The sequence below is a fragment of the Alosa pseudoharengus genome, unplaced genomic scaffold (genome assembly GCF_046254945.1).
Source record: "Alosa pseudoharengus isolate Yale_2024_CS ecotype anadromous, Long Island Sound unplaced genomic scaffold, YU_APseudo_1.1 YU_APseudo_1.1_scf_20, whole genome shotgun sequence".
Taxonomy (NCBI): Eukaryota; Metazoa; Chordata; class Actinopteri; order Clupeiformes; family Clupeidae; genus Alosa; species Alosa pseudoharengus.
In genome coordinates this window covers 31,577,209-31,594,884 of record NW_027468664.1, presented here as the reverse complement: position 1 = coordinate 31,594,884, position 17,676 = coordinate 31,577,209, and the positions used below count along the sequence as shown (strand labels likewise).

The 17,676-nt window shown below is 40.9% G+C and overlaps 3 protein-coding genes across 4 annotated transcripts; 1 reads left to right on the top strand and 2 right to left on the bottom strand.

Annotated features, from left to right (window-relative positions):
* Nucleotides 1-4,753: 4,753 nt before the first annotated feature.
* osgep (O-sialoglycoprotein endopeptidase) lies at nt 4,754-8,981 on the bottom strand. Of its 2 annotated transcripts, XM_076297111.1 has the most exons (12): nt 8,874-8,981; nt 8,591-8,712; nt 8,390-8,509; nt 8,096-8,271; nt 7,847-7,942; nt 7,619-7,668; nt 7,175-7,253; nt 6,947-7,012; nt 6,466-6,556; nt 6,123-6,198; nt 5,298-5,396; nt 4,754-5,032 (listed from the first exon to the last, which is right to left on the bottom strand). In XM_076297111.1, the coding sequence occupies exons 2-12, from the start codon at nt 8,703-8,705 to the stop codon at nt 4,993-4,995; spliced, it is 1,008 nt and encodes a 335-aa protein (XP_076153226.1). In that variant the 5' UTR covers nt 8,706-8,712; nt 8,874-8,981; the 3' UTR covers nt 4,754-4,992. The 2 variants fall into 2 exon arrangements, with proteins under 2 accessions (XP_076153226.1, XP_076153225.1); XM_076297110.1 differs by having other exon boundaries at nt 8,591-8,955.
* Nucleotides 8,982-9,171: 190 nt separating this feature from the next.
* Nucleotides 9,172-12,533, top strand: apex1 (APEX nuclease (multifunctional DNA repair enzyme) 1). Its single transcript, XM_076297112.1, has 5 exons — nt 9,172-9,275; nt 9,917-10,039; nt 10,206-10,375; nt 10,933-11,125; nt 11,499-12,533. Exons 2-5 carry the CDS (start codon nt 9,985-9,987, stop codon nt 12,011-12,013), a joined length of 933 nt encoding a protein of 310 aa, XP_076153227.1. The 5' UTR covers nt 9,172-9,275; nt 9,917-9,984; the 3' UTR covers nt 12,014-12,533.
* Nucleotides 12,534-12,567: 34 nt separating this feature from the next.
* Nucleotides 12,568-17,535, bottom strand: LOC143136400 (uncharacterized). Its single transcript, XM_076297107.1, has 7 exons — nt 17,306-17,535; nt 16,961-17,160; nt 16,618-16,722; nt 16,415-16,516; nt 16,217-16,327; nt 16,014-16,134; nt 12,568-14,567 (listed from the first exon to the last, which is right to left on the bottom strand). Exons 1-7 carry the CDS (start codon nt 17,334-17,336, stop codon nt 12,697-12,699), a joined length of 2,541 nt encoding a protein of 846 aa, XP_076153222.1. The 5' UTR covers nt 17,337-17,535; the 3' UTR covers nt 12,568-12,696.
* Nucleotides 17,536-17,676: the final 141 nt, after the last annotated feature.

Sequence of the window (17,676 nt, the reverse complement as noted above, 5' to 3'; positions counted from 1 at the left end):
CAGGACCAAACGTCAACATTTCACCACTCTAGTTCATCCAAAACAAACCTGAAAAGGTACTCAAAGTTCTAAATACCGGAATTATCCAACCACTCCACAAAGAAGGAAACAAAAAGGCTGACCAGACCATCTGTAATGGTTTATTTCCTAATACACATTCATGCCTATAAGTGGTATTGTGCCAAAGATCCTTGATTACTAACTGATTGTAGCCATCATCCACCACTGTGTCAACAAAGCAGCTAAAAACCAGGGTAAGGTTGAAGTGACTTCACTTGGGCTATCCCTGCTGGTCTCATGCTGGAGTGAGCTGCAGACATTTATGAACAGCCTACAATCAGTTGTAGAAATGATTTTGTTTCCAATTCTATATCACCTTTTAATGTGAAAAATAATAAACCGCCATCGAATTACATTAGATCAGCTATAGAAGATGTCCAAGCTGGCTGTGTCCCAGACATGAACTCCTATTGATGATGATAATACTGTAATTTCTTGGTTCGGAGGAGTTAAATACCATGCACACGGAATTCACATTTCGCCCCCTTACAATTATAAGGTTCTATCTACGTTCTGAGTAGTTCTGAGAGCTTCAAAGTCTTAGAATTCCATAGAGTTATACTGATAAGCGGAACAAACCTCTTTAGATAATGTCCAAAAATGAATACAACTACCAGAAACACCTCATCTTTTTAATGTGTCACAAAAAATTAATATATCAATAAATACATTTTGACAAAAATGCCGGGGATGTTTTTTTTGTTTATTCACAATATATTAAAAAGTACATACAGTACAACCCAGCCAACCCACATACAAACCACCCCATTACCCACACAACCCAACCTAGTCTAATATCTCACTATGGCTGACTTGTACCAGCGGGAGGGACTGGCCATTGACCCTGGCTACTAATATCTGGTATGTCTTTGGTCTGGATGCATATCCTTTCAGTGTGGTTAATCTATAAAGTCAGTTAAATGTCCAGAGCTAAAGCAGCATAAGACCCTACTCACCGGTTCACAGGAGTTGTTATTATTATGACCGCCGCGCAGTGAAGCGATTTTTTTTTCTTTTCGCATGAGCAATTTTCCGTCAAGGATTCTCGGGACACTGAAAAGACCGGGGTGCACGAAACTTGGTGGGCATGTAGCCCCACATGGATAGCATGGAACCATTGTTTTTTGTTTTGATCTGTAGCCCCCCCCCCCTGCTGGACTGGACCCCCGAAAGGAGGGTAGGGTGGACACAGTTTTTTGTAAATATCTCGAGAACTGTAGGGTTTAGGAGGACCACCTTTTTTGTATGTTGATCTTAAGGGGCCATGCCAACCCATTCCATAACCACTCATTTCATGTATAGCGCCACCTAGTTAAAAATGAAAAATGACATATGAGGTGTTGTAATTGCAAGTATCTGTGACCTGACATGGTCAAAACTGCACAAAATTGGAAGTGTAAAATCATTATGACACCCTCTGAAGTCACACCAAGTTTCGTGGAATTCCGTTCTTGGGGGGCCATACAATAAATTAATTTATGTTACTGTACACCAACTGGCCTGTAGGTGGCCGGACACAGTTTTCTGTGAATATCTCAAGAACCGTAGGGCCTAGGAGGACCACTTTTTTTGTATGTTGGTCTTAAGGGGCCATGTCTACCCAACCCATAACCACTCATTTCATGTATAGCGCCACCTAGTTAAAAATTAAAAAGCAAAAAATTAGGTGTTGTAATCACAATATCTCTGGCTGACATGGTCAAAACTGCACGAAATTGAAAGTGTAGGATCATTATGACACCCTCTGAATGCATTCCAAGTTTCGTGGACTTTCATTCATGGGGGGCCATACAATAAATTAATTTATCTTTACATTTAGTGACTGTACACAAACAGAGTTTTCTGTGAATATCTTGAGAACTGTAGGGCCTAGGATGACCCATTTTTTGCATATGTTTGCCTCCAGGAGTCATGTTAACCCATTCCATATGCACACATGTGCATAAACAGATACACACGCACACACATACATTCACAGTAATCATACGTATGACACATACACACACACTAGACATATGTACGCATGCATGCATATGCACACACACACAGGCACACACACAGGCACACACACAAGCACAAGTACATGCACGCGCTGTAATAAGAAATTTTGGCCTTAAAGGTGTTCACCATATATGTGTGTGCTATATTCAACCATTTTCTCTTTTGGTATGGTCTGTGCACATGTTGAAGAAAGAGACGCTGCTGTAAGCAGAAAGTGAAGGAGAGATTTATTAGGTAACATCTGTGGAATGCCATGTTCAAGGTGTTTACGGAGCCATTCTGTGTGTGTGGGTGCGACATGCTGTGTGTGTGTGTGTGTGTGTCTTCGAAGGAGTCTGTGTAGGCCCTGCTCCGGACGGGTTGGCGCCCAAGACCTTATTTACTGTCTTGGGGTCAATCTTGACTGGATTCCATAGATGTCGGTCGTTATGGGATACAACCTTATAGATATGGTTAACCCTTGGGTAACTAAGTCGTAAACAGGTTTGCGTACCATTAATGGAGATGTCATGTCTTGTCTGACTTGTCAGGGGGGTATAAATTGTGTTTCCTTGTTTGTAACATCAGACTGCGTCTGTTAGTAACACGACGTAGGTCTCAGGATATTCGTGAATAAAGCTCTCTGAGATTTCTGACTCTACTCCTGGCTGACTGAGACTTCATTTCTCAAACAATCTCTAGACAAATTTCTTTTCCTACAGCGCGCACACACACACACACACACACACACACACACACACACACACACACACACACACACACACAGACACACACACACACACATAAACACATAAACATCAACACGTACATGCACACATGCACACAATTCAAGAATTTATCAGAATTATGAACAGGCAAGATGGGGGTGGGGTTGTATAAAATGTATTTTACATGTGAAATCTATGAACTAATCATGTTTTGGTACTTGTTGTCTAGCAGATACCAGTGAGAATTGAGTGTGCATAATGCAATTCAGTGAGACAGTTAGAATCATATATCCCTTTCACCTTTTGTTTTTAGCCAGCAGACAGACCAGCAGATTCCCTGACTTTGTTGAATTACTGAAGCTAAGCAGGCTTAGTTAGTACTTGGATAAGAAACCTCCTTGGAAGAGTAGGTTCCTGCTGGAAGTGGTGTTGGTGGCTGGCCAGTAGGTGGCACTCTTCCCTGTGGCCAAAAGCCACCAAACAAATGCCCTATTGAAGTGCCAGGGACACTGTACTGCAGGAGATGTTTTCCTTTGCATGAATGTTAAACTGACTCACCATGGTGTTAAAGATCCCATGGCACTTATCGCAAAGAGTAGATGGTTCCCTGATTTACTGGCTAAATTCCCAACCTGGTTCATTCAATTTGGCCTTGTAATCATCCTCCCAGTGTGTAATTGGTTCATTCACTCCTTCATTCTCCACCTGAAACTAGTGTGTGGTGAACATTCTGGCACATAATGGCTGTTGTGCATCACTCAGATGGGTGCTACACATTGGTGATGCTTAGTGAGATTCCGCTTCTCCTGTGAAGCACTTTGAGTGTCAAGAAAAGTGCTATAACTGTGCACACTCTGCACACACTCAATTACAAACACAAAAAAAGGAACAAAGTAGGAAATGAACAAAATTTGACAAAGGTGACTTATTTTTGTGGAAAAAATGTGCTGGACTGGGCGGCGGTCATATTTTGTACCGCTCTGCGGTACATCTAGTTATTATTATTAATAATAACAATAATAATAACAATAATAATAATACATTTTATTTAAAGCGCCTTTCATGTCACCCATGGACACTGTACAATAAAACAAGAGTAGACATAAAAGCAACATAAAGGGACAATACATGTAGACTGTACACTTCTGGGTCACTTCTGAAAGTGACATTAGCATATAACATCACCAATATGTTCCTCTTCTGTGTGTGATACTGAAAGGTTTCCAGTTTAGGGTTAATTATACACTATTACATACAGTACTGCTATATGTTTTTAATGTTTTAAGGGTTGTCAGTACAGTACCGCATCCATTTATGCCCTTTGACAGTGCATAAGAAAGATGGAGCATAACTCCAAACTTTGGAGTCCAAAGATAATTTTACAAATTAAGAGTTCAGATGCAAAAGTCTCTAAATGCCATCTCCGTCAAAACTACTAACTTCTTAAAGGAACGTCAGACATTTGGTAAACAAAAAAAACATACCAAAAAACATACATAGAAACAAGTAACAAACATCCTGTCATTTTACACATAAAACATGACTTCCTTACCCCTTCCGTGCTCCTCAATTCTTGTGTTCTCTGGCTCTCTATCCTTTAACTTTACGGCAGAGTAGAAAATCTCTTCAGACATTTTTATCAGCTGAGCAGTAATGCTGTTTCTGATGAAGTGAAAGCTGATAATTTTGTGGTTGTGAATTTAAAGGCATTGGCTAGTGTGGAAAAAAGAATGGCAACTTCCTGTGTCTATAATATCTTTTACCTCAAGGTTTGACCCTCAGTGGTGAAGCTTGCTATCTATCTAACAGATCAAATAGAATACTGTATGGCAAGTCTTATGTCAATGTCATTTGATGTAATGCCTTGCATTGGAGTTGGTGTTGGTGTGTGTGTGTGTGTGTGTGTGTGTGTGTGTGTGTGTGTGTGTGTGTGTGTGTGTGTGTGTGTGTGTGTTTCTCTTATTATAACATGACAATGAAACTGAGCGCTTCAAACCAATCAATTTTACTTGATTTAACAGAAAGACACATGAAGGTGTATTTCTTCAAAATAAGTAATTTATTCCAGAATAACATCAGAGTGGTGAAAACAAATTGCAGAGCTTGATACTGACAGACAATATTTAATTGCTCTGTCTTAACCTAGCCTAGCAAATCTGTTAGATCCAGTCACAAACATCCCCTATATACAATTTCTTTTTCATCCACAGCTGGAACGCCAATGTCAGTCTCTCCAGGTGACCTCCACCTCATCTGTTCTGTATCTGCAACACATGAAGCTCTCGGGTTACTGTAGGCTGTAGTAGTGATGAGACAGCATGAGGAAGGACTGAGAGTAAGATGGGGTTTTTTAATCTATGCTATTTGGGTAATAAATGCAATGTTTAAATTTAATCATAAATATACTGTGTGTGTGCGTGTGTCTGACTGGGAGTGTTTGTGTGTGTGTGTGTGTGTGTGTGTGTGTCCATCTGTCTGACATCCATACATACTCTAAAATGGAAAAAGTCTTAATGGCAATATAATTACCTCTGAGTGATCCAGGAGTCAGGCAACTCAGTGACGTAACCGGAGCGAAACATCTCCCAGCCAGCCTGTGCGATCATGGCCCCGTTATCGATACAAAATCTGTCAACACAATAAATCTCAGTTTTAAATGCACAAAACACATCACTACCACTTACCTCTACCACTGCTACTAATGCATGTTTTGAATAATGCCGGTCGTTATGTAATGGTTATGTGCCATCGTTATGTTAAAGTAAAAAAAACCTTAAAGGAACGCGCTAACATTTTGGGACTTTGAGACACCATATTCCCCAGAGTTAGATAAGTCTATACCATTCTCATCTCGTGCACGTAGTTACTCGATGTGACGCACCCACCGCTAACCTAGCTTAGTGACAAAAGAACTCGGTGGTACTTCTTTGAACCCCAAGGAGCAGTGATTTGCCTGAATTAAAACATAGTTCCAAATATGTATGCTTACAAAATGGCTGTTTCTCATTAGACACTGTTAATTGTAGACATTGTAACAATACAAACACAGCATGTAAATAGGAAAAGTTTTTTTGTCACTATTGGGAGGTATAGGGTATTGGAGCCGGCCACTTTGAGGCACCTGTGCTAGGCTAGCGGTGGGTGCGTGCGTCAGACGTGCGTGCGTCAGACGTGAAGTAACTACACACACGGAGATGAGAAGGGTGTATCGACTTATCTAACTCTGGGGAATACGGTGAATAAGCTGAGGACCCAAAATGTCAGCGTTTTCCTTTAAAGGTGCCTTTAAAGCAGTGGTTACGATGTCTTTAAATACCATTTACATGGTTGGTCTGTAACTAAGCCAAATCTCACCGCTCATCTGTGGCAAAGAGCTTGGCTCCTCTTTCTTTACACATGACACCCATCATCTCTTGTAGACGCAGATTACCTTTGGAATAAGAAAAGGGGCATTTTTAGCTTTTTTATCTTAGTTCATTGCTCTAAGTTCATTTTCAGTACAAACAAAAAATCAACAGTTGTCTCATTGCATTCTAGGGCAGAGACGACAATAAACACATAACATTAAAACAATGAATCCTCATTATATAATTGGATTTATGAATGAAAAACAGCACACACTTTGATTAGCATATGATTCTTTAATCTTTAAGTCTGCCTTGGAAAGGTTACTGGCTATTTTTAAAGAGGCACTTACAGCCTACACCCCCAACGATGAGCACTTCCTGTGACCCACAGTGGGCCATGGCCCTCTCTGTGATCTCCACCAGCATGGAGAACAGCGTCTCCTGGGAGGACAGAGAGACACCAGAGAATAGTCTGAGATAGATCTACTTCAGTCATGCCATGAAGTTCCTGAAGTCTCATGAAATTATTTGAAAGAAATAATTAAGTGAAGAATCCATGACTTTCTTTAGGATAGCAGAAATATCAAATATTGATGGTAGTATAGTGGCTAAGGAAATCTTATCTTTAGAATCTTATTCTAAAATGGCTAGTTTCCACTAGTGTGCCCATCTTTAAAAAAAAAAAAAAAAAGAAAAAGCCGCTCTTAAAGTCTTAAACTGTATCATCATCATGATAAACAATGTATACTCTCCACTAGATGTTTTGTTATTGATTAGGCTTGTGGTTTCATTCCCTTGAGTGCTGTTATGAGTGGGGCTTGAGGTTGTTACCTGAAGAGAGAAACATAAGTCCTCAGCTGTGCTCTGTCCTGAACTCAACATCTTATGAGCTGCTTCCTATGGAAAGTACACACACACATGCGCACACACGCAACGCATGTACAAACACACACACACACACGTACAAACACACACACGACACATCCTTGTGAAAACAAGGTTAGATATATTGTACATGCATAAAAGACATAGTGAGGAGGACGATTTCTGCTGACTTACCTCAATGTAAGACAATATTCCAGAAAAAGACACGTCCATTCCCTTTACAGTGTATGGAAGCTCTACAAACTGAGAGCCCCTAAAATGCACACAAACAGAAATAAATTATACATACATCTGCTCCAATGACTGCCCTAAGGACTCCACAGATATAGTTCATGGACGTTACCGTCCATCTGACAATCAGACGGGTTTAATTCCCTAATCCACCATTGCGAGAAATAAACGCCCCCTCTGCTAACTTTAACAACTTTAACTTTTGACTAACAGAAAATCATTTGGAATTAAAGCAAAACATGCATACATACATTACACACAAACATACATTAAACATGCAACAGCAAGTACAGTAAGGACAGTAGATAAGAGCTGAATGCCAAGCAAAAATAATACAGCAAGCCCCAGAAAAGTCTCTGAATGCTTTATATTGACTAAATGACTTACTTCTTAGCCATTTGTTCAATATTATATCCTGGACTAGGATCATTTGATATCTGCCATCAAAGGAAAGAAACAAACAATGCAGTTCAGCATTCACTGATGGAGTTAATGAAATGTAATTTTGTTTTCTAAAATGTAAATTAGTATGACCCTTCTGGGCCACCATAATGAATTTATTAATAGTTGCAGCCCTAAAATGATGACGCTGACATAAAACCAGCATACACTTACTTTGATGACTCTAGCAAATCGATCAAGGCAATTTCCAACTGCAATATCGATAGTCTCACCAAATATCCTATAACGCCGTTCAGAGTAAGCAATCACCTGTTGGCAATGACAGCAGGTCAATAAAAAAAACTCCATTATGTAATTGTTAAGACATTTAATACCCCATTCACCTCTATTGAATTAATTAAAATACAGGAAACCCCAATGAGCCAGTGAAAAGGAATTTTTGTTCTGCCCAGTGCTGCTGACCTGTGTGTTACCCCCACTGACATAAAGTACTGTAGGGTTGTTGGCTTGAGTGATGAGCCGACCCATCTCTATGTGCCCAATGCAGTGATTGACGCCTAACAGTGGCTTCCCCCACAGCTGGGCCACTGTCCGGGCGACCAGTGCCACTGTCACGAGAGGGGCACCCATGCCTGGGCCTGCAGGTTCGGAGCATGACAACAACTGATGTACAGGGGAACTAGATGGGCATTTTGGGTTTTAAGTGACAAGCTATTTACCTGAGTAATGGCAGCAACACCAAGAAAAAACACTTGCCTTTGGTGTAGGCTACACAATCAATATCGGCAGGAGTCAGCCCAGCCTCATCCAATGCCTCTCGAAGAACTGTGAGAATTACCGAGCGGTGATGTTTGGCAGTATCACTGGGCATAAACCCTACAAAGATCAAATGTTAGGGTATCGTTTGTCACAGTAGTGTAAGTTTAATTCAATGTATTTCCTGTTACTGCGTCGTACCTTGGCCAGGTGGAGTGATGTAAGTGCGTCTTGGGTTAGAAAGGACTTCGCCATCCCTAATGATGCCAACGCCAATCTTGTTGGCACTTCCCTCAAACCCAATGACCACAGTCATGGCAACACTACAAGAGGAAGCGCAAGTGGAGTTTTCCGTGCGGTATACTGAGCTGCTAATTAACTTTTCAAGTCCATCTTGCAACATGCAGGGTCTTGACTGCGTTTTGGCAGGTGCAACCAGGTTTAAACATTAAATAGCTTAACTGAACAGCACATTCATACTTACCATTCAATTTACTTTCATCAATAACTTCAAAAACAATGGACACGATGTAGATCACTCACACACTGTGCGCCATGTTCACTTTAACAGGACCATAACAGATACCGCATTCGTTTTTCCTGAACAAAATTGAAATATAAAGTGTCAATACTTTTAACTTCACTTTAACAAACCCCTTAGCAGATATCACTAATTAACAAGAATGCACCAATGATATCCCTAAGAGCTGCACCAGCTCTCAGTAACGTGTACACACGAGAAATACTATCAGGCAACACTGGGACACCTATATGTATAACCACGCGTGCTTGTGATATCTGCTTTGTTGCTGCTTGCTGCCTGCAACAAAGTGAACGCGGAGGTTTTGTTCTGGTGCGATTAGCACGATAGTTCTGAACGTGCAAGGTGAGTTTATGGCAAATTGGTCTTTGCACCATTTGAATCTTGCAGTGGGTTTATCTGCGCATGCAACCATGTCAATGCTTATAGAGCAATAATGACAACGAGTTGCGAGCCATAAGTAACGTTAACGTTAAGTTAGGATGGCAGTCATTCATTCGGAAACTCAACGTTAACACTGTCTTTTAATCATTTTTAGGACTGACTTTATTTCATTGTAAATTTTGCCTGAAGTCTGAAATTACGCTGTTTGCCACACTGAGATGCAAGACTGATGATGGAGAATTGATATATAAATAGATGCACACTTGATTGCGTTTGTGTCCTTGTCTTGCAGCAGGCTAATTGTAGCTAGGTTTAACAGTTAGCAGGCTAATTGTTCTCTTAGGTAACGTTACCATCTGCTAACTTCGGCCCTGCCAGACAGTTTAGCATTATTTAATCCTCGGATTCAGACATTCAGGATCAAGTTAGGAAGTTTAACTTTCGTTAGTAAGGTACTTAGGTCGCAGTAGGAGGTGATTATCCCTCCAGAAATCTTTGAAAACAAAAGAAGGGAACAGGATGCAATACTATCTGTACGAAGGATTCTATTGAAATGATAGGGTTTTCATACCCATGGAGTTAACACTATTTTGTTTGTGCAGTCTCTCGTGTGTTATTGTGTGTGCGTGTTGTGTGCTTGAGGGGCGTGTGTGGTCTTCGTTGTAAAAATATGTCCAAGCGAGGAAAGAAAACCGAAGTTGCCGTCGATGGAGAGAACGAAGCAGGTATAGTAGGCTGTTTCACATTAAATTAAAGCTTTCATTTATCCTTAAGAGTTATGCCAAGATCGTTGTAACTTGCACTGTTTTGGTTAGGTGAGATTAAACTGTTTCCGTGGCACGGTGGATTTTGTGTGTGACTTCTTTATCAATCACTTAATCTCTTTTTTAGCACCCCCTGAGGCCAAGAAGGGAAAGAAAGGGAAGGAGCCTGAAGCCCCAATTCTGTATGAAGACCCCCCAGACAAACTGACCAGTAAGGATGGCACTGCTGCCAACATGAAGATCACATCCTGGAATGTGGATGGCCTTCGAGCATGGGTTAAGAAAAAGGGTCTGGATGTGAGTAGGTTGTTTGATAGATTTACATGTACCTAAATGCAGCAGATTCTTTTACTGGTATTACTTTTTGTACTGGTAAGCAGGGCTGTAGTGGAGGCTAAACACAAGTAAACACAGTTTATTCATCTCTGAAATGTCAGAAATAGTTTATCCACCTCTTAAAAGAATTTATTTGCCAACTGCAACTTTTAACATTGAAAAATCACACTGTATTATCCACATTCACAATATGTATACTCTTCAACGCTCTAGGATAAAATGCACATAGCGCAGTACACCTTACCGTGATCACAGAATTCATAGTTTACCCTCCTCTTATTTTACTACACCCTGCCTGTACCTACATGCAGCAGATTATTTTACCGGCATTACTTTTTTCTACTGTTTAGCTTTCTGCATTTCTTAGTGGGTGTGTGTTCAAACAGAAAATTATGCCATTTAAGTACAGCAGACAAATGTAATGTATTGATCATTAAACTGGTTGCACATGAATTACGATTAAATCTTTAAAAAAAATCAGAATTGTCCTCACATCTCTTATTTTCCTTTTGGACCAGTGGGTACGTGAGGAGTCCCCAGATGTGATTTGCCTGCAGGAGACCAAATGTGCTGAGAAGGCCTTGCCTGCAGAGATTACCTCCATGCCTGAGTTTCCCCACAAGTACTGGGCGGGCTCAGAGGAGAAGGAGGGCTACAGTGGAGTGGCCATGCTTTGCAAAACAGAGCCCCTCGATGTTACTTACGGCATTGGTACGTACTCATCATGTGTGGAGGAAAAGCAATCTTTTCTATTGTATTTCAATTTGTTTACTGTATAAGGTATCAGTAACAAGATAATACATTGGTTTGGGATGTCTAGCATGGTGCTACAGACTGTAAGGTCTTTTTTCATCAGGATTACACAGAAGAGTTTGTCAGATCAGATAACCAGTAATTTGATATCCAAATAAGGCAATATATTAGAGGTTTTTAAAGGGTGTTTGTGTTTTCAGTTATGTGAATAGAATTATTGAAAGTTGTAAACTTTCTAGTAACGTGACTTTCGGTGCATGATTTGGGAAGATGGACATCAGTTTACTTGATTCACATCCTCTTGAACCTCTGTTCTTTTTTCCGTTTTCAGGAAAGGAGGAACATGATAAGGAGGGCCGTGTCATCACTGCCGAGTTCCCCGACTTCTTCTTGGTGACGGCCTACGTGCCCAATGCCAGCCGCGGACTGGTGAGGCTCGACTACCGCAAGACCTGGGACGTGGACTTCAGAGCCTACCTCAGCGACCTGGACACACGCAAGCCTCTGGTCCTGTGCGGCGACCTGAACGTGGCCCACCAGGAGATCGACTTGAAGAACCCCAAGGGTAACCGCAAAAACGCCGGCTTCACCCAAGAGGAGCGCGACGGCTTCACCCAGCTCCTGGAGGCCGGCTTTGTGGACAGCTTCCGCGAGCTGTACCCTGACCAAGGCTACGCCTACACCTTCTGGACCTACATGATGAATTCACGATCCAAAAACGTCGGCTGGCGACTGGACTACTTTGTTCTGTCCAAGGCCTTACTGCCTAAGCTGTGCGACAGCAAGATCCGCAACACTGCAATGGGCAGTGACCACTGCCCCATAACCCTGCACTTGGCTTTGTAAAGCCATGTGGTAACTAAACTCAGTGGTAGAAAAGTTGGTCAGTAGATTAGAAAGTGTCAGATGAGTTGTCAGAAAAGTAATGTTTCCACAGTTTCCTATAGCCACTTCATCCAAAAGGCTTCGAATCGATTCTGGTGATTCCCATAAAGTGACATACGTTCAGAATTGCACATGGTTTGTACGTTTTAAGTTTAAATGTTCTGTAACCACACAATTTGATAATGGCATTTTAGCTTGACAGTCAAACCCTGTGCTGTATTCTTGGTGCTATGATTCCCCCCCCCCCCCCGAGAGTTATGATTTGATAAAACTGCTGTCTATACTTTGTCGGATGTTTAAAACTGTAAAAACACATACTAATATGTACCCTGTTTCATAAACCAAATTATTGTCATGGTTTAGACTAAAACTGTTATTCATGACTTCAATGTACTAAGTCTAAGACAAGTCTTTCTCTTTTTATTTTTTTCCGAAGAGCTATCTTGTAACCATGCTCCCTAATAAATGTTAATTTTTACAATTTGAGTTTTTATTTGCTATGGTGTCAGATCAAATTAATCACCTCATTACTGTGAAGACATGAAAACCTAAGAAGATCTTTAATTTCAGCCACAAATAAAAATAGGAACAAAACTTTTATTCTGTTGACTATACAAAACATATTTTTTTAAAAAGTACAGCTACTAAGTCTTCTTACAGGTTGTGTGAGTTCGTAGGTGGATCTTCATGTTGCCTTGCTGTGAAAATCCCTTCCCGCATTCTGGACATTTGTGTGGTTTCTCACCTGTGTGCACAAGCAGATGCTTTCTCAGCTGGTCAGGAGACCCAAATCGCTTGTCGCAGTGGATACATGCGTGAGGACGAGCCCCCGTGTGAGTCCGCATGTGGTTTCTCAGGTGAGTCGATGCCACAAAACGCTTCCCACACTGCGAACATTGGTACGGCCTTTCTCCGGTGTGCGTTCGAGTGTGCAGCTCGAGCTCTGGTTTGCTCCGGAAAGTTTTTGAACACACCTTACAGGCAAAGGGTTTCTCGCCTGTGTGTATTCTTAGATGCCTTTTCAGAGCGCATCCTTGTGTAAACGCCTTCCCACACACATTACACATATAAGCACGCTCCCCAGTGTGTGTTAGCATGTGTGCTTTCAGTATGTCTGAACCAGAAAACCCCTTTTCACACAAGTCACAGATGTATGGTCGCTCACCTGTGTGGAGTTTGCGGTGTCTGTAGAGACCCACGTAGGTACAATACCTTTTCCCGCATTGATCGCAAGGGGGTGGATTGGGTTTGGCATGAGATTTACCACACAAACTACAAGGAAAAGGTCCTTTTGCTTTAGATTTTTTACTGCTTTTGCCAGAGCCTGAAGAATTGGCATGGACTTCCATGTGTTTCCTCAAAGCGGTGTCCGTACTAAATCTCCTTTTACAGCTTGTGCAACTCAATGCAACATCATGTAAATGAAGTCTCGTATGTATTTTGAGGCCTTTTGCCGATCTACAGGTCTTGTCACATGAAAGGCACTTATGATGTGGTTTCTTTGCAGCCTTGTGACACATAGATGGTTTTGCAGAGGTTGTTTTGCATTGACCCCCTTTTTCTTTATGGGAATTTTCTGATTTCTCTTCCGCCACATCCTCATCACATACATGTAGTTTCTTGGCAGCGTTATGACGTGGTTTCTTCACAACCCTGTGACCCTTAGATGGTTTTGCTGAGGTTCTTTTGCATTGATGCCTGTTTTCTTTTTGAGAATTTTCTGATTCCTCTTCTGCCACATCTTCTTCACATAGTTTCTTGGCAGCCTTGTGACGTGGTTTCTTCACAACCCTGTGACCCTTAGATGGTTTTGCAGAGGATCTTTTGCATTGATCCACGTTTTCTTTTCGAGAATTTTTTGATTCCTCTTCTGCCACATCCTCTTCACATAGTTCCTTGGCAGCCTTGTGACGTGGTTTCTTCACAACCCTGTGACCCTTAGATGGTTTTGCAGAGGTTCTTTTGCATTGATCCATGTTTTCTTTTTGAGAATTTTCTGATCCCTCTTCCACTATGTCTTCCTCATGTGGTTTCTTCGCAGTCTTGAGACCCTTAGATGGTTTTATAGAGGTTGTTTTGCATTGATCCCGGTCTTCTTTTTGAGAATTTTCCACTTCCGCCATGTCCTCCTCAAACTCCTCAGTAAACTCATCTACACCTCCATTTTCCTCTAAACATATGGAGCTTTCTTGTTCATTTACAGGGCTTGTCCAAGACTCAATGTCAGGGATGAGGGGCTGTTGATCTCCAGCTTCAGGCATAAGGTCAGGGATGAGGGGCTGTCGATCTCCAGCTTCAGACATAATGTCAGGGATGAGGGGCTGTTGATCTCCAGCTTCAGGCATAATGTTGGGGATGAGGGGCTGTTGATCTCCAGCTTCAGGCATAATGTTGGGGATGAGGGGCTGTTGATCTCCAGCTTCAGGCATAATGTCGGGGATGAGGGGCTGTTGATCTCCAGCTACAGATGGCTGATAGGATAGGGCAGACAAAATGGTGTCTCCAAACGGTGTCTCTGAAACAGGTGAGAAAATGAGAACGGTTAGATAGATAGATAGATAAATAGATAGATAACACAACAAACACACATACATCTCACATACATAAAAAAATCACTCAAATTTAAGAATTTAAAGAGTTAAACATTTTGTGAAGTGATTATAAAGGTCTGGTATGAACTGACCATGTGATGCATTGACCATGATAAGGTGCTATGGTGGAGTTTGTGCAATGGTGGTGTTTGTGCAATGGTGGTGTGTGTGCAATGGTGGTGTAACTGGTGTTTGTGCAATGGTGGTGTTTGTGCAATGGTGGTAGTGCAAAAGGGAACAGTGCAGGGATGGAACAGTGCAATAGCTTTGCTTATTATTAAATATTAACTAATTACTATGAAAAGACAAGAATGTAAACATAATATAATTGCTTGACAAACAAGAAAAAAAATATATATATAAAATATATATATATACACACACTTTAAGAACAATATATAACAGGGAATCTATTGCCTTTCGTTACGAGAACAAAGAACAAGTTTATTATCAGAGGAGCAAGTATCTCGAGGGAGAAAAGCATGCGGTGCACAACGGCGTGGGAGAAAAGAAAAATAATAATAAAGTATGTTAAATATATTTGAATGGGCTGTTAAAATATGGTTGCGTACAGTATATGATTCGCCTACAGAGGAGGAGAAAAGCAAACAGGCATTAAGGATACTTTTGTATCCTTTTAAAGGGCCATCAAAAATATAAAAATGTTAAAAGTAACTGTTACTTGAGTAATTTATTAACAAAGTACTTTTTTACTTTTACTTAAGTAGATTTCTCAGATGGGAGTATTTACTTTTACTCAAGTAATTTTTGAAGGGAGTGTACTTCTACTTGAGTATAGATTTTCAGTACTCTACCCACCCCTGACTATTACAAAATTTCAGTAAGAAAAAAGGCCAAACAAATAGCATTCATATTTTAACACGGCAGTCTATGGAGTTTGCCATTCTGACTTCAATTTTGGTGGTGAGCTAGGCAAACACAGGAGACGCATAACTGAAAAAGGTTCATGATGGCGTAGAGGCAATGGCCAGTGCGTGGAGTCGACGCAGAAGCATAAATCAAGCTTTAGCCCCCAAAAGGTTGAGAACCTCTGCTATTGTGGACAAAAATCTTTGTCTTCAAAAAAACTCGAGGCCCAAATCTTCCAAGGATACCTCCTCTCGTAACACCTCTCTCAACATAACACACTTACCATGCACTTCCCTTCTCTATCTCCTTCTTGTACCACTTTCTCCACCTACCATACTTTGACTAGTACTTATAATGTTGGCACTCTTATCCTCTAGTAAGGTGCACTGTAGCTTGAATATTATTTTCTGGATAAAAGCGTCTGCTAAAATAAATGTCAATGAAAATTTACACAAAAAAGGTCAGGCTTTGTATACAATTCAATGCATTATAATACCAACCTCTGTCGAACTTGGTAGTAGTTGGCTTATGGAGAAGCACAGTTTTAAGTTGTTCCGGGTCAGTTAGTGTCTGGAAACATAGCTCCAAGTCTGAAGTACTATCACTGAGTAATGACGCAGCCTGAGAAGCACAGACAACAAAAAGGTTGAGCAATATATGTATGGATCAGGGCACAAAATTGACTAGGTAAAAAGTTAAGCACCTCTTTGAAGTCTGGTACCGGCAGCCTTTGCTCAAGTCTTGAAAGGAACTCGCCCATCAGTGACTGTAGTGCCGATTCAAACTTCTTTCCATACACGGATGGAAACACCTCCTGAGAGGAAGTAGAAAAAATTAAATGAAAATGAAAGCTAATCATTATATAATCATTTTTGGGTTTCAGTGCAACTTTATGAATTACCTGGAAGAAATGATTCCAATCGTTAGTGTCCTTCAACAAGTTCTGGACAAGGTCCAAGAAGTTCCCAATCGCAGTCTCCGTACTTGTGTCTTTGCTGCTGTCCTACAAGGACAGAACCAATGAATTTTGTAATTTTTCATAGATGCCATTTTTTTCCTAGATCATTTTTTGAAGTTACATTTCCGCAATCAAATTCCACTCACCTCTCTATGTTGCAGGTCTTCAGCAAATTGGCGCATTCTGTCAATGTGTGGCTGTATGGTCTTTGGAGCAGATTCACGGTCTTCCTGACACAGTTTAAGTAGCAGCTGAAATTGCAAGAGAGAGACCATTAATAGCTGACTAAGCCTACGTTACTGGGGCTGGTGTGTATAGCCCACAGCCTAGTTCATTCAACAGGTCAGGGATGTCTGACTTGCATTGGCAAATGCATTGTAGGCTACTATTGTAAGTAACGTTTTTCCGTCATTTCTGAATTACATATTGATATGGCAATTAGCTTACTTTTCATTACACAGTATAGGAGCAGATCTAAAAGTACCATACCCTTCCTCGCAATCCCAGACTGAGCAGAATTATTTCCTTATGACTGAGTATGTCGGGGAATATATCGACAACAAGCGTTACAAACTCGTCCAGATATCCGTAATGAACGACTCGGCATCGCTGAACAATTTGCCACATCTGAGCAGCCATCAACCGAATGGGGGGTACCAAGAGTCGCAAAGAGAGCGGCGGGACTGGCACTGTAGAGAAATAGTGTAACGTTAAAGCTGTGTTTGCTGGCTAAAATTGTAGCGTTACTTACAATTAGTCACAGGTGTACCGTTAGAACGCGCATGGAAGTATTTTTATGCAGAAATAACATGACTTGTAACATCAACAACAGACCTTGTGATTTGAGTAGAGATTTCCGTCCCATAGCGAATTGACGTTGATACTGCTTCAAATTTGCAGTGTTGAGCCAGAATAGAGAAAATATAAACTTTAAGCTACATTTGGGTCGAATGTCTTGTTCTGATGGAAATGTATGTTGCCGTTAAATTATGATAAATAATTGGTGAAAAGATAGATAACAGCCATAACAGCAGCTTCCCTTAACAGTAAACAGAACTCCACATTGTTTTGTCGCAGTTCCAGTCGTATTTCACGTGCGACGGTTGACGGCGAACGTGTATCATAATAAAAGTCATGTATTTATTGTCACGATTTGACAGGTGCTTACCTGGTCATGTACATACTTTATTTGATATTGCACGCAT

Bases quoted from the DNA above. Each gene is read 5' to 3' on its own strand.
- osgep (XM_076297110.1), bottom strand. From the start codon at position 8,792: ATGTTGCAAGATGGACTTGAAAAGTTAATTAGCAGCTCAGTATACCGC. The intron at 8,272-8,389 runs GCAAGTGTTTTT...CCGAACCTGCAG, and splicing joins TTGTGTAGCCTACACCAAAG to GCCCAGGCATGGGTGCCCCT. The intron at 7,669-7,846 runs GTAAGTGTATGC...CTTTGATGGCAG, and splicing joins GATTTGCTAGAGTCATCAAA to ATATCAAATGATCCTAGTCC.
- apex1 (XM_076297112.1), top strand. From the start codon at position 9,985: ATGTCCAAGCGAGGAAAGAAAACCGAAGTTGCCGTCGATGGAGAGAAC. The intron at 10,040-10,205 runs GTATAGTAGGCT...TCTCTTTTTTAG, and splicing joins CGATGGAGAGAACGAAGCAG to CACCCCCTGAGGCCAAGAAG. The intron at 10,376-10,932 runs GTGAGTAGGTTG...CTTTTGGACCAG, and splicing joins TTAAGAAAAAGGGTCTGGAT to TGGGTACGTGAGGAGTCCCC.
- LOC143136400 (XM_076297107.1), bottom strand. From the start codon at position 17,336: ATGGGACGGAAATCTCTACTCAAATCACAAG. The intron at 16,517-16,617 runs GTGAGTGGAATT...CTGTCCTTGTAG, and splicing joins AAGACCTGCAACATAGAGAG to GACAGCAGCAAAGACACAAG. The intron at 14,568-16,013 runs GTTGGTATTATA...CACCTGTTTCAG, and splicing joins TACTACCAAGTTCGACAGAG to AGACACCGTTTGGAGACACC.